Here is a 13,797-nt window from a genome sequence, read left to right as displayed (position 1 = left end):
ATGGTCTCCACATAGAAGAGACCCACTTAGCCCCAATGCAGAAATCACTAAGAGAGGTAAAGAAAGTCCTTGATGAATGCTTATTAGCTAACTTGTTAAAGGGCAGAAACAGAATGAGATTAAGGGAAAGGAAACAAAACCACTGATAGAGCACTCCAATGCCAGGAGCTTGGCACATTAGCATTTCATCTCAGAATTCTATCCAGCAAGGTGTTAACTATTTTATTTTTATTACTTTATTTTATTTTTTGAGATGGAGTCTTGCTCTGTCACCCAGGCTGGAGTGCAGTGGCATGATCTCAGCTCACTGCAACCTCCGCCTCCTGGGTTCAAGCAATTCTCCTGCCTCAGCCTCCCAAGTAGCTGGGACTACAGGCATGCACTACCACACCCGACAAATTTCTAATTTTTGTATTTTTAGTAGAGACAGGGCTTCACCATGTTGGCCAGGCTGGTCTTGAACTCCTGATCTCTCAGGTAGTCTGCCACCTCGGCTTCCTAAAGTGTTGGGATTACGGGGGTGAGCCACTGTGCCTGGCCTAACTTCATTTTATATTTCTAAAAACCAAAGACTACAAAGGTTACATAACTCATCAATATCACAAAGTCCATAAATGGTAGAGTTCCCAGTTCAGTCTGACTTACTAAAGCATTTTATGCTTTGGGAGGCAGAAGAATTTTTACCTTTTCAAACCTTTTACTTACTCAATGATAACGTTGTTGGGATCAAGGTCTTTCCCAGTCCCTTGGTTGACAACTTTCATGGACAGGGATACTTTTATCCTATCATTTTTCATCTGAAAGAGACCCAAAAAAAGTCACCAAAAACTTTAAATACATCATTTAGATGGCCAGTCTAAAATTAAGAGTCAACTTTTTCATCATTATAACAAACACTGAGCTTCTCTAATGGACCATTTACTGTGCTAGGAATACTGTGGATACAAATAAGCGTAACAGATAGACCCTATAGCAGAAGGATTTTAGGAAACAGTCTTAATCTCATTCCTGTCCCTCTGGGGGAAAGACAAAAGTCTTTTTGTCTTTAAAAGAGACAAAAATCCAAGGCTTGCAGAAATAACCAGGCAGAAAATAAAAGCTGTTTCTTCCAGGTAAGTTCGGCATAGTGATTTGTTCAGATATCTCCAAGCTCAGAAGGGGCTCTTAAACATTTGAGGAGACTAGATCTCCTTCTGGACTTGGTCTAGGGCTTCTTTAAGCATGAAGACATTTGTCACATTGTTAACATTTTTGCTTCCCACAGCACATGAAGCGTTTCTTAACTTCAGAGTCTTTTATCAGTTATTCTCTCTGCATGGAATGTTCCTATCCCAAGTCTTCCATGACTAGTTCCTTTTCTTTTAGGTCTCAGCTCATATACTATCTCCTCAAACAGTCCTTTCCTGACAATTCGAAATCTTCCTCCAATAGTGTTTGAATCCAATATAGCACTTAATATAACTTGTAATTATTTTATGTGTATTTGTCTCAGTCAGGCATGGAAATTCACACTTGTAATTCTAGCACTTTGGGAGGCCAAGGCAGGAGAATCACTTGAGCCCAGGAGTTTGAACCAGCCTGGGTAGTAACACAGTGAGACTCCATCTTTACAAAAAATAAAAAAAACTGACCAGGTGTAGTGGTGCATGCCTGTACTCCCAGTTACTCAGGAGACTGAGGTGGGAGGATCAGTTGAGCCCAGGAGGCTGAGGTTACACATAGCTGTGATGGTGCCACTATACTCCAGCCTGGGTGACAAAGAGAGATCTTGTCTCAAAAAAGAAAGACAAATTGTCTCCTCTACTTATATTCTATGTAAGCTCCATAATAGCTGGGATCATTTATGTCTGGTTCACTCTTGTATTTCCCAAACCTAGCACATATTAATTATTTAAATATTGTTAAATAATAGCTCTTTCATGCCTATCTCCCATGCCTTTCTCTGGCAGAAGAACAGGACTCAGTGTATGCTCTTATTTCTCCTGTGGTCTGGCCCACACCCACAGCCCTCATACCCTCAAGGGAGTAACAGGGTCCTTCAGATTTTTTTCACTTTCTGCACATTGCATGGTGCCAGATATTAGGAAAAATGACTGTAAACTGTGTTGTTTTTGTTTTATCCCAAATTGAAGTGTATCTGGCAGATATTCTTGAAAGTTTGTGATAAACACTTGTCCCATAGATCAAGCTTCCTTTTCTCTTTTTGGTTCTTTTTCTTTCCTCCTGCCCACTCTATGGGTAAACTTCAGGGAGAGAAGGTTTACAAACATGCACTTATTGCACCACAGTTTTATAACTCATATCATTCCTTCTGAGTTTGCAAGAAGGTTTAAATTCAGAATAAATTCTAGTGGCAGGATTTAAAAATAAGATTATCAGTTACAATTAACAAAATTTACACACTCACTATCATAAAATACCAAGAAAATCCCAGCTCTTCCTAATCCTTTCTAAGCACATGGAAGCTGCACAGAACTTTACCTCTCGGCCAATAAGCTTCACCCATACTTTGTCTCCGACATCTACTATCTCAGAGGGCTTATCCACCCGACAGGATGACATATGAGTTCGATGGACCAGACCTGGGCACAAGAAGAAGTAACATAAAGCAGAGAGCACATCTGGTATTTATACTCTAAACTGGAAAAGAAGGTAAGAGTTGAGGATTGTAAGGGAAAAATAAAATTTTTCACTGAAAAGTGTGAAACTTAAAACTGCAAATTGAGACTGCTCTTTATATCCAATCAACCAAAAAACATTCTTAAAATAATGTTCAAAGTGGCCAGGTACAGTGGCTCATGCTTGTAATCTCAGCACTTTGGGAGGCTGAGGTGTGCAGATTGCCTGAGCTCAGGAATTCGAGACCAGCCTGGGCAACATGGCAAAACCCAGTCTCTACAAAAAATAAAACACACATACACACACACACCCCCTAGCTGGGTGTGGTGGCACGTGCCTGTAGTCCCAGCTACTCAGGAGGCTGAGACAGGAGGACTGCATGAGCCCAGGAGGTTGAAACTGCAGTAAGCTGCAGTTGTGCCACTGCACTCCAGCTCAGGTGACAGAGCGAGGCCTTGGCTCAAAAAAAAAAAAAAAAAAAAAGTTAATAAAATAGGCCGGGCACAGTGGCTCATGGCTGTAATCCCAGCGCTTTGGGAGGCCAAGATGGGAGAATACCTTGAGGCAAGGAGTCTGAGACCAGCCCGGTCAACATAAGGAGGCCCCTATCTCTATTTTTTAAATATTATAAATCTTATTTTAAAAATAAAAAACAAAAAATTTAAAGTTCCATATTAGTAAAGATGTGATAAAATAACTGTAGTTACACAATACTGACAGAAATATAAGTTGGTAAAGTTATTTGAAAGCAAAAACATATAGATGTTTATATCTTTGGTGCAAGAATATCAACAGAATTTCCAAAGGAAAAACTCAAAACAGCCAAAAAACTTAACAGACCTGAAATAACTTGCAGTCTAGCCTGGGCAAAATGGTGAAACTTCATCTCTACCAAAAATACAAAAATTACCTGGGCATGGTGATGTGAACCTGTGATCCCAGCTACTCAAGAGGCTGAGGTGGGAGGGCTGCTTGAGCCCAGGAGGCAGAAGTTGCAGTGAGCTGAGATTGCATCACTGCACTCCAGCCTGGGTGACAGAGCAAGACCCCATCTCAAAAATAAATAAATAAATAACTTGCAATATTATTACCTACAGAGGTTTAAAAATATAAGAACCATAAAATAACCCTAATGAACAATAACAGAAAAACAGCACAGAAAACATGGTAAATCTGTTGAATAAAAGAGTAAACAGTCATTTTGATTAATTACAAAAAATAATTATGACAGATGTTAAGTAAAAAAAAGGAAATATAAACAAGCCACTATTTCTAATCCATTAAATTAGCAAAATATTTAGAAAATAATAATATTCAATGTGGTAAAAGGATAGTAAAATAAGAAACGTTACTGAGGCTGGAATATACTTTTGGAAGTCACTTTGCAATGGCTACCAAGAATGATAAAATATTCATAAACTATTACACATTTAATACAAAATAATTTAAAATCAAATAATTGCTGGGCATGGAAACTCAGGCCTGTAATCCCAGCACTTTGGGAGGACTGCTTGTGTCCAGGTATTCAAGATCAGCCTAGACAATATAGTGAGACCATCTCTACAAAAATTACGGAAAAATTAATAGAATATGGTGGTGCATGAATGTAGTCGTGGATACTCAGGATGCTGAGGTGGGAGGATGGCTTGAGCCCAGGAAGTCAAGGCTACAGTAAGCTGTGATGCTGCCATTGCACTCCAGCCTAGGTGACAGAGAGAGACCCTGCCTCAAAAATCAAATTTATTAAGTGTTATTTTAATAACATTTAATAAAACACTTATAACAGACGTCCTTTTCCTGTCTGTCCAAAATCCTTTCCTTGGGAGAACCACCTTGTTTATATTATACATACAAATGTCAGGATTATAAACTATAAAAAATTGCCAATGCCAATTTTTACCACCAGATGGCAAGAGTCTGCCAGAGAAAAGCAAAGAACACTGGTAAACAGGAAACAAAGCCCTGGGAGTGTAATCTGAGCACCTAATATAGCAAAGGCTGAACTCCCAGCAGTAAGAAGAGACACAGGGACAGAAACGTAATTGAGAAACATAATTGAGATTTATCCTGGAAGGCCCTGACAAGACTGGCCAAAATGTTCTCAATTAAGTTTCTGCCCCTTGCAACCAAGAATTCTAATACTCAATTTGACTCTTAATCACTTCTGGGAACCTGTCCTAAGAAAATAACTTTATACCTAGGAAAAGCTATAATGCTTCAGGAAAAGTGATCTGCATCAAAATATTCAATGTATTTTTAAGACAGGAAAATTTAGAAACAACCTAATTTCCAACAAAAGGGTAACAATTAGGTCAATTATGGTATAGTCACTTGATGGTCCATTCAAAATATTTTTTTTTTTTATTGCATTTTAGGTTTTGGGGTACATGTGAATAACATGCAAGGTTGTTGCACAGGTGCACACCTGGCAGTATGATTTGCTGCCTCCCTCCCCTTCACCTATATCTGGCATTTCTCCCCATGCTATCCCTCCCCAACTCCCCACCTCCCCACTATCCCCCCTCCCCCCCAACAGACCCCCGTGTATAGTGCTCCCCTCCCTGTGTCCATGTGTTCTCCTTGTTCAACACCCGCCTATGAGTGAGAACATGTGGTGTTTGATTTTGTGTTCTTGTGTCAGTTTGCTGAGAATGATGTTTTCCAGGTTCATCCATGTCCCTACAAAGGATGTGAACTCCTCCTTTTTAATGGCTGCATAATATTCCATGGTGTATATGTGCCACATTTTTCCTGTCCAGTCTATCATCGATGGGCATTTGGGCTGGTTCCAGGTCTTTGCTATTGTAAACTGTGCTGCAATGAACATTCGTGTGCATGTGTCCTTATAGTAGAACGATTTATAATCCTTTGGATATATGCCCAGTAATGGGATTGCTGGGTCAAATGGAATTTCTATTTCTAGGTCCTTGAGGAATCGCCACACTGTTTTCCACAGTGGTTGAACTAATTTACACTCCCACCAACAGTGTAAAAGTGTTCCTATTTCTCCACATCCTCTCCGGCATCTGTTGTCTCCAGATTTTTTAATGATCGCCATTCTAACTGGCGTGAGATGGTATCTCAATGTAGTTTTGATTTGCATTTCTCTAATGACCAGTGATGATGAGCATTTTTTCATATGTTTGTTGGCCTCATGTATGTCTTCTTTTGTAAAGTATCTGTTCATATCCTTCGCCCATTTTTGAATGGGCTTGTTTGTTTTTTTCTTGTAAATCTTTTTTAGTTCATTGTAAATTCTGGATATCAGCCCTTTGTCAGACGGGTAGGCTGCAAAAATTTTTTCCCATTCTGTTGGTTGCCGATTCACTCTATTGACTGTTTCTTTTGCCGTGCAAAAGCTGTGGAGTTTGATTAGATCCCATTTGTCTATTTTGGCTTTTGTTGCCAATGCTTTTGGTGTTTTGGTCATAAAGTCCTTGCCTACGCCTACGTCCTGAATGGTTTTGCCTAGGTTTCCTTCTAGTGTTTTTATGGTGTTACGTCTTATGTTTAAGTCTTTAATCCATCTGGAGTCAATTTTAGTGTAAGGTGTCAGGAAGGGGTCCAGTTTCTGCTTTCTGCATATGGCTAGCCAGTTTTCCCAACACCACTTATTGAACATGGAATCCTTTCCCCATTGATTGTTTTTTTCAGGTTTGTCAAAGATCAGGTGGTTGTAGATATGTTGTGTCGCCTCCGACGTCTCTGTTCTGTTCCATTGGTCTATATCTCTGTTTTGGTACCAGTACCATGCTGTTTTGATTACTGTAGCCTTGTAGTATAGTTTGAAGTCCGGTAGTGTGATGCCTCCTGCTTTGTTCTTTTTGCTTAGAATTGACTTGGCTATGCGGGCTCTCTTTTGGTTCCATATGAAGTTTAAGGTGGTTTTTTCCAGTTCTGTGAAGAAGGTCATTGGTAGCTTGATGGGGATAGCGTTGAATCTGTAAATTACTTTGGGCAGTATGGCCATTTTCACGATATTAATTCTTCCTAACCATGAACATGGAATGTTTCTCCATCTGTTTGTGTCCTCTCTTATTTCGTTGAGCAGTGATTTGTAGTTCTCCTTGAAGAGGTCCTTTACGTTCCTTGTTAGTTGTATTCCTAGGTATTTTATTCTCTTTGTAGCAATTGTGAATGGCAGTTCGTTCTTGATTTGGCTCTCTTTAAGTCTATTATTGGTGTATAGGAATGCTTGTGATTTTTGCACATTGATTTTGTATCCTGAGACTTTGCTGAAGTTGCTTATCAGTTTCAGGAGATTTTGGGCTGAGGTGATAGGGTCTTCTAGATATACAATCATGTCGTCTGCAAATAGAGACAATTTGACTTCCTCCTTTCCTAATTGAATATCCTTTATTTCTTTTTCTTGCCTGATTGCTCTGGCTAGAACTTCCAGTACTATATTGAATAGGAGTGGTGAGAGAGGGCATCCTTGTCTAGTGCCAGATTTCAAAGGGAATGCTTCCAGTTTTTGCCCATTCAGTATGATATTGGCTGTCGGTTTGTCATAAATAGCTTTTATTATTTTGAGATACGTTCCATCGATACCTAGTTTATTGAGGGTTTTTAGCATAAAGGGCTGTTGAATTTTGTCGAAGGCCTTCTCTGCATCAATTGAGATAATCATGTGGTTTTTGTCTTTGCTTCTGTTTATGTGGTGAATTACATTTATAGACTTGCGTATATTGAACCAGCCTTGCATCCCCGGGATGAATCCTACTTGATCATGGTGGATAAGCTTTTTGATGTGCTGTTGTAATCGGCTTGCCAGTATTTTATTGAAGATTTTTGCATCTATGTTCATCATGGATATTGGCCTGTAGTTTTCTTTTCTTGTTGAGTCTCTGCCAGGTTTTGGTATTAGGATGATGTTGGTCTCATAAAATGATTTGGGAAGGATTCCCTCTTTTTGGATTATTTGGAATAGTTTCAGTAGGAATGGTACCAGTTCCTCTTTGTATGTCTGGTAGAATTCGGCTGTGAGACCATCTGGGCCTGGGCTTTTTTTGGGTGGTAGGCTCTTAATTGCTGCCTCGACTTCAGACCTTGTTATTGGTCTATTCAGGGTTTCGACTTCTTCCTGGTTTAGGCATGGGAGGAGACTACTGTCCAGGAATTTATCCATTTCTTCCAGGTTTTCTAATTTATGTGCATAGAGTTGTTTGTAATAATCTCTGATGATGGTTTGAATTTCTGTGGAATCTGTGGTGATATCCCCTTTATCATTTTTTATTGCATCTATTTGGTTATTCTCTCTTTTCTTTTTTATTAGTTTGGCTAGTGGTCTGTCTATTTTGTTGATCTTTTCAAAAAACCAGCTCCTGGATTTATTGATTTTTTGCAGGGTTTTTCGTGTCTCTATCTCCTTCATTTCTGCTTTGATCTTAGTTATTTCTTGTCTTCTGCTAGGTTTTGAGTTTTTTTGATCTTGCTCCTCTAGCTCTTTCAATTTTGATGATAGGGTGTCAATTTTAGTTCTCTCCTTTCTTCTCATGTGGGCACTTATTGCTATATATTTTCCTCTAGAGACTGCTTTAAATGTGTCCCAGAGATTCTGGTATGTGGTGTCTTCATTCTCGTTGGTTTCGAAGAACATCTTTATTTCTGCCTTCATTTCAGTGTTTATCCAGTCAACATTCAGGAGAAAGTTGTTCAATTTCCATGAGGATGTGCGGTTCTGGGTTGGCTTCTGAATTCTAACTTGATTGCACTGTGGTCTGAGAGACTGTTTGTTATGGTTTCTGTTCTTTTGCATTTGCTGAGGAGTGATTTACTTCCAATTATGTGGTCAATTTTAGAGTAGGTGTGATGTGGTGCTGAGAAGAATGTATATTCTCTGGATTTGGGCTGGAGAGTTCTGTAAATATCTATTAGGTTTGCTTGTTCCAGGTCTGAGTTCAAGTCCTGGATATCCTTATTAATTTTCTGTCTCGTTGATCTGTCTAATATTGACAATGGTGTGTTGAAGTCTCCCAGTATTAATGTGTGGGAGTCTATGTCTCTTTGTAAGTCTTTAAGAACTTGCCTTATGTATCTGGGTGCTCCTGTATTAGGTGCATATATTTAGGATCGTTAGCTCTTCTTGTTGTATTGATCCTTTTACCATTATGTAATGTCCTTCTTTGTCTCTTTTGATCTTTGTTGCTTTAAAGTCTATTTTATCAGAGATGAGAATTGCAACTCCTGCTTTTTTTTGCTCTCCATTTGCTTGGTAAATCTTCCTCCATCCCTTTATTTTGAGCCTTTGTGTATCCTTGCATGTGAGGTGGGTTTCCTGGATACAGCACACTGATGGGTTTTGGCTTTTTATCCAATTTGCCAGTCTGTGTCTTTTGATTGGGGCATTTAGTCCATTTACATTTAGGGTTAATATTGTTATGTGTGAGTTTGGTCCTGTCATTTTGATGCTAGCTGGCTGTTTTGCCCATTGGTTGATGGAAATTCTTCATTGTGTTGCTGCTCTTTACCATTTCGTGCGTTTTTGGAGTGGTTGGTGCTGGTTGTTTTTTTCTATGTGTAGTGTCTCCTTCAGGAGCTCTTGTAAAGCTGGTCTGGTGGTGATGAAATCTGTGAGTACTTGCTTGTTCACAAAGGATTTTATTTTTCCTTCACTTATGAAGCTTAGTTTGGCTGGATATGAAATTCTGGGTTGAAAGTTCTTTTCTTTAAGGATGTTGAATATCGGCCCCCACTCTCTTCTGGCCTGTAGGGTTTCTGCTGAGAGATCTGCTGTGAGTCTGATGGGTTTCCCTTTGTGGGTAACCCGACCTTTCTCTCTGGCTGCCCTTAGTATTTTCTCCTTCATTTCAACCCTGGTGAATCTGATGATTATGTGCCTTGGGGTTGCTCTTCTAGAGGAATATCTTTGTGGTGTTCTCTGTATTTCCTGGACTTGAATCTTGGCCTGCCTTGCTAGGTTGGGGAAGTTTTCCTGGATAATATCCTGAAGAGTATTTTCCAGCTTGGATGCATTCTCTTCGTCACATTCAGGTACACCTATCAAACGTAGATTAGGTCTTTTCACGTAGTCCCATATTTCTTGTTGACTCTGTTCATTCCTTTTTACCTTGTTTTCTCTAATCTTCTCTTCTCGTTTTATTTCATTGAGTTGATCTTCAACTTCTGATATCCTTTCTTCTGCTTGGTCAATTCTGCTGTTGAAACTTGTACATGCTTCGCGAAGTTCTCGTGTTGTGTTTTTCAGCTCCATCAATTCATTCATATTCCTCTCTAAGTTGTCCATTCTCGTTAGCATTTCATCAAGTCTTTTTTCAAGGTTCTTAGTTTCTTTGCATTGGGTTAGAACATGTTCTTTTAGCTCACAGAAGTTTCTTATTATCCATTTTCTGAAAGCTGATTCTGTCATTTCATCACACTCATTCTCCGTCCAGTCTTGTTCCCGTGCTGGTGAGGAGTTATGCTGCCTTGTAGGGGGAGAGGTGTTCTGGTTTTGGGTGTTTTCATCCTTTTTGCGCTGGTTTCTTCCCATCTTTGTGGATTTATCCGCCTATTGACTTTGTAGTTGCTGTCTTTCTGATTTTGGTAATTTTAAGTCTGCAGCAGCTGAACTCATAAACCCCCTTTTCTTCTCCCCAGGTGTTCTGGCCCAGGGGTTTAGCACTTTATGTTTTTCAGCTGTGTTGCTACCGTTTTCCCTGCCCACAAGGTGGCAGTCTAGTCACACTCAGCCTGCAGAGGCTTCGCTGAGCTGCTGTGGGCTCCGCCCAGCTTCCGTGTGAGCTTTCCTGCAGTCCTGTGGGTGTATTTAGAACTGCTTCCGCTATGCTGGCCCGCCCCTGTAGTGACGGAGTCTCTGTAGTGGCGGGTTGTCTTGGTTATGGAAAATTGCCCCGGGAACTGCAGGGTGTTTCCCGATGGAGGACGCCCCTCCCCCACAGAGCTGGACCGTCCCGGGTTCAGCCGTGTTTCCAGAGGGGCCCTCTTTGTCCTGTAATCTCTTGGCTTGCCTCCTTGCCACAGTTCCCCTTGCTGGCCCAGAGGGGACACAGTCTCGTTCACTTTGTTCAAGGAGCCGCTGCTCCCCGCCCCCCGTGCAGGCCGAGCGGCTGCTCCGGTCCAACCAGCGGCGCTGGGAATGCGGGGAGCTTCTCCGCGCAATTAAAATCCGCTGCCCTGTGTGCCGCTGCGTCAGCCGAAGCAGCGGCTCTGAGATTCGTGGCACTCCCTTGCCCGGGGGTCTCCTGGCTTGGCTCCCTGCTTCAGCTCCCCTTTCTGGCTCAGAGGGAACTCTATCTCTCTCGCTCTGCGCAAGAAGCCACTGCCCCCCGCTACAGGGCGTAGGCTGAGCGGCCACTCCGCTCAAACCAGCGGCGCTGGAGACCCGTGGGGCTTTTCCTCCTGTGAATCTCCTGGTCTGTGGGCAGTAAAAGTCTGTCTGGAAATGCGGCGTCCACTCACCCTCTGTGCCTTCTCTCGGAGCTGCAATCCCGACTTCCTCTTAAGTGGCCATCTTGGATCGATCCCCTCAAAATATTTTTAAACAAGTCAATAAATAATTCCTTCTTTAGTAAATATTTACTGAGTGCCTATTATGTGTCAAGTACTGTGGGTATCTAGCATTTTCCCATTCTAAGTAACAAAAGCATGATGCAAAATTATATAGTACCTTGCTTTAAAAACATTTTTAAAATTAGAAAGAAATGACTCTAAATTCTAACAATGGTTAACAGTATTACAAGTTAACTTTTTTATTTATTTTCAATAATAAATAATAGGATTACTTTGATTCTGGAGAAAATGAACATAAATAATTACTCTGAATGAACATAAAGTAGTCATCCTGTCTAAAATAACTGCCCTCCCTAAAGCTGCTTGGGAAATCTATCCACCTCCATTCATTCTCCCACTCTCTTTCACATACACACACAGACACATACACACAAAGAGATGCACATGGGTGCCTGCACATGCCTGAAACTCAATGTATCTGCCCTTTCTGTTTAGAGCTCCTACTGGGAGCCACTGCTTTCTCTATCCATCATCACTACATCTCTCATACCTACATAAGCTGATTCTGGAGGTTGATAGCCTACCTATCTAAACAACTCTGGGGCCTCTAAAATGTTTTAAATACATTATGTTTTTAATTTTAGATCAATACATTATTTCCAAATTGGGTGAAATTCATGCAGGTGGGGTTTTATTTTTCCCCCCTATGATGTAATGAGCCAACTAGTCTAATTTTAAAGTTTGAAGAGCAAATTCAGATCCCATAAAGAAGAAACCCTTCACTTTTACTGTTTTTTGGCTGCAACTGTCCTCTACTGGTTAAAATTAATCTTTTTCCTCTATTGCTAATGAAAGTTATGAAGTAATTAATGTTGAACCTAATATACTTGAGAAAACATTATTCTTCTCCCCTAAAACAGAAGGTCTATTTACTGGTGTACCACATAGAAATAATGGCATCAACAACTTGTGATTCTCTCAACTAATTCCAAAGTTTAATTTTTTTTTTTTTTTTTTTTTTTTTTTAGTACAGGTATCTCTCTCCTGGATAAATATGACAAGTCTAAAAGCATTAACAGTGAAAAATTAGAAACAACTTAAAATGTTATGAGGTACATCTGAATGACAGAATAAAGCCATTAAATTGTTTATAGAAAATATTTTTTTAATGGGGAAATGTTTAAGATCCATTATGTGCAAGAAACTACAAATTTTAAATATAGAGTATAATCTTAATCTCAACATATTAAATTGTATACACATATGTGAATATACAGAAATACAACAAAATGTTGGCCAGGTGCGGTGGCTCATGCTTGTAATCCCAGCACTCTGAGAGGCTAAAGCAGGCAGATCACTTGAGGTCAGAGTTTGAGATCAGCCTGGCGAACATGGTGAAACCCTGTCTCTACTAGGAACACAAAAAATTGCCAGGTGTGGTGGCAGGCACCTATAGACCCAGCTACTACGGAGGCTAAGGCAGGAGAATTGTTTGAACCCAGGATCGCGCCACTACACTCCACCCTGGGTGACAAAGCAAGACGCTGTCTCAAAAAAAAAAAAGAAAAGAAAAGAAATACACCAAAATGTTAACAGTGCCTATCTCTGTATGGTAGTAACATCACATAATGATCATTTTCTGTTGTGTTTTTTTCCATTTTTCTATGATAAGCATGAATTATTTCCAATCACAAAAATTATAACAAAATTAACGCTAAATAATATATACCCTATGACTGAACTAATGTGAAACTATGTCTCACATGGACATAGACAAAAAGGAAATATAAAAATAGTTATAATGAGGTACAGGATTATTAAAGTTGAGATATTAATGGCTTATTACCTTAAGGCCTTAGCTTATACAGTGAATTAAAAAAAGACATCGTCTAGCCCTTGCCCTGGGTCTTGAATGCAAATGTCAAGTAGGCAGTTGCATATGTAAGTCTGTAGCTCTGGGGAAGCGTATGAACTGTAGATATAAGGGCAGGAGTCTTCAGCATGCAGATGCTTATGTACTAAAATACATTAACTAGAATGTCACTTTAGTGACTGGTTCAAAGAGAGACACAATTCACCAGTTTATTAATTTACAATACAAGATATACTTTCCTTATACCTGGAAGGTTCTCAGTCCTCATCTAGGTAAACTAGCTGCTGCCTATGTATTTAATACCTGTACAATTACATTAGTGATCAGAAATTGCTCCCACATGGAATCACAACAAAAGGAGACAACTATTTTTGAGATACTTTTTTTGTCCATGAAGGTTTAGTGGACTATCATTTCCTCATAAAAAAAATCCATCTCTACAGTTCATATAATCAGATTAATTTCTGCCCTAAATAAGGCAAGATAAACTCCACCAACTTCAAGCACTTAGCCTTTCTTTTACTATGTTTACTATGTTTTAAGCTGACAACTCCCTGCTTGTTCCCATAATCTCTCCCTCAATAGAATATTATCATATAGGACGGGTACAGTGGCTCAGCACTTTGGGAGGCCGAGGTGGGTGGATTACTTAAGGTCAGAAGTTCAAGACCAGCCTGACCAACATGGTGAAATCCTATCTCTACTAAAAAAATACAAAAGTCAGCCAGGCATGGTGGCACTTGCCTATAGTGCCAGCTACTAAGGAGGCTGGGGCATGAGAATCACTTGAACCCAGGAAGCAGAGGTTGCAGAGAGCTGACATCGTGCAACTG

The 13,797-nt window shown here is 40.0% G+C and overlaps 1 protein-coding gene across 4 annotated transcripts in view; it reads right to left on the bottom strand.

The window, feature by feature from the left end:
• The window catches only part of ZCCHC17 (zinc finger CCHC-type containing 17), a 79,830-nt gene that overhangs the window by 31,742 nt on the left and 34,291 nt on the right, over positions 1-13,797 (bottom strand). For all 4 annotated transcript variants that reach the window (XM_012439868.2, XM_064363598.1, XM_012439867.3 and 1 more), the window contains exons 4-5: positions 2,482-2,582; positions 706-797 (exon numbers count right to left, since the gene is read on the bottom strand). In XM_012439868.2, the coding sequence (XP_012295291.1) occupies positions 706-797; positions 2,482-2,582 (193 nt within the window). The remainder of the gene's footprint in view (positions 1-705; positions 798-2,481; positions 2,583-13,797) is intronic.

Source organism: Aotus nancymaae, unplaced genomic scaffold, assembly GCF_030222135.1.
Source record: "Aotus nancymaae isolate 86718 unplaced genomic scaffold, 86718_ANA_hifiasm-v0.15.2.pri h1tg000053l, whole genome shotgun sequence".
Taxonomy (NCBI): domain Eukaryota; kingdom Metazoa; phylum Chordata; class Mammalia; order Primates; family Aotidae; genus Aotus; species Aotus nancymaae.
This window is presented reverse-complemented; position numbering and strand designations above follow the sequence as displayed.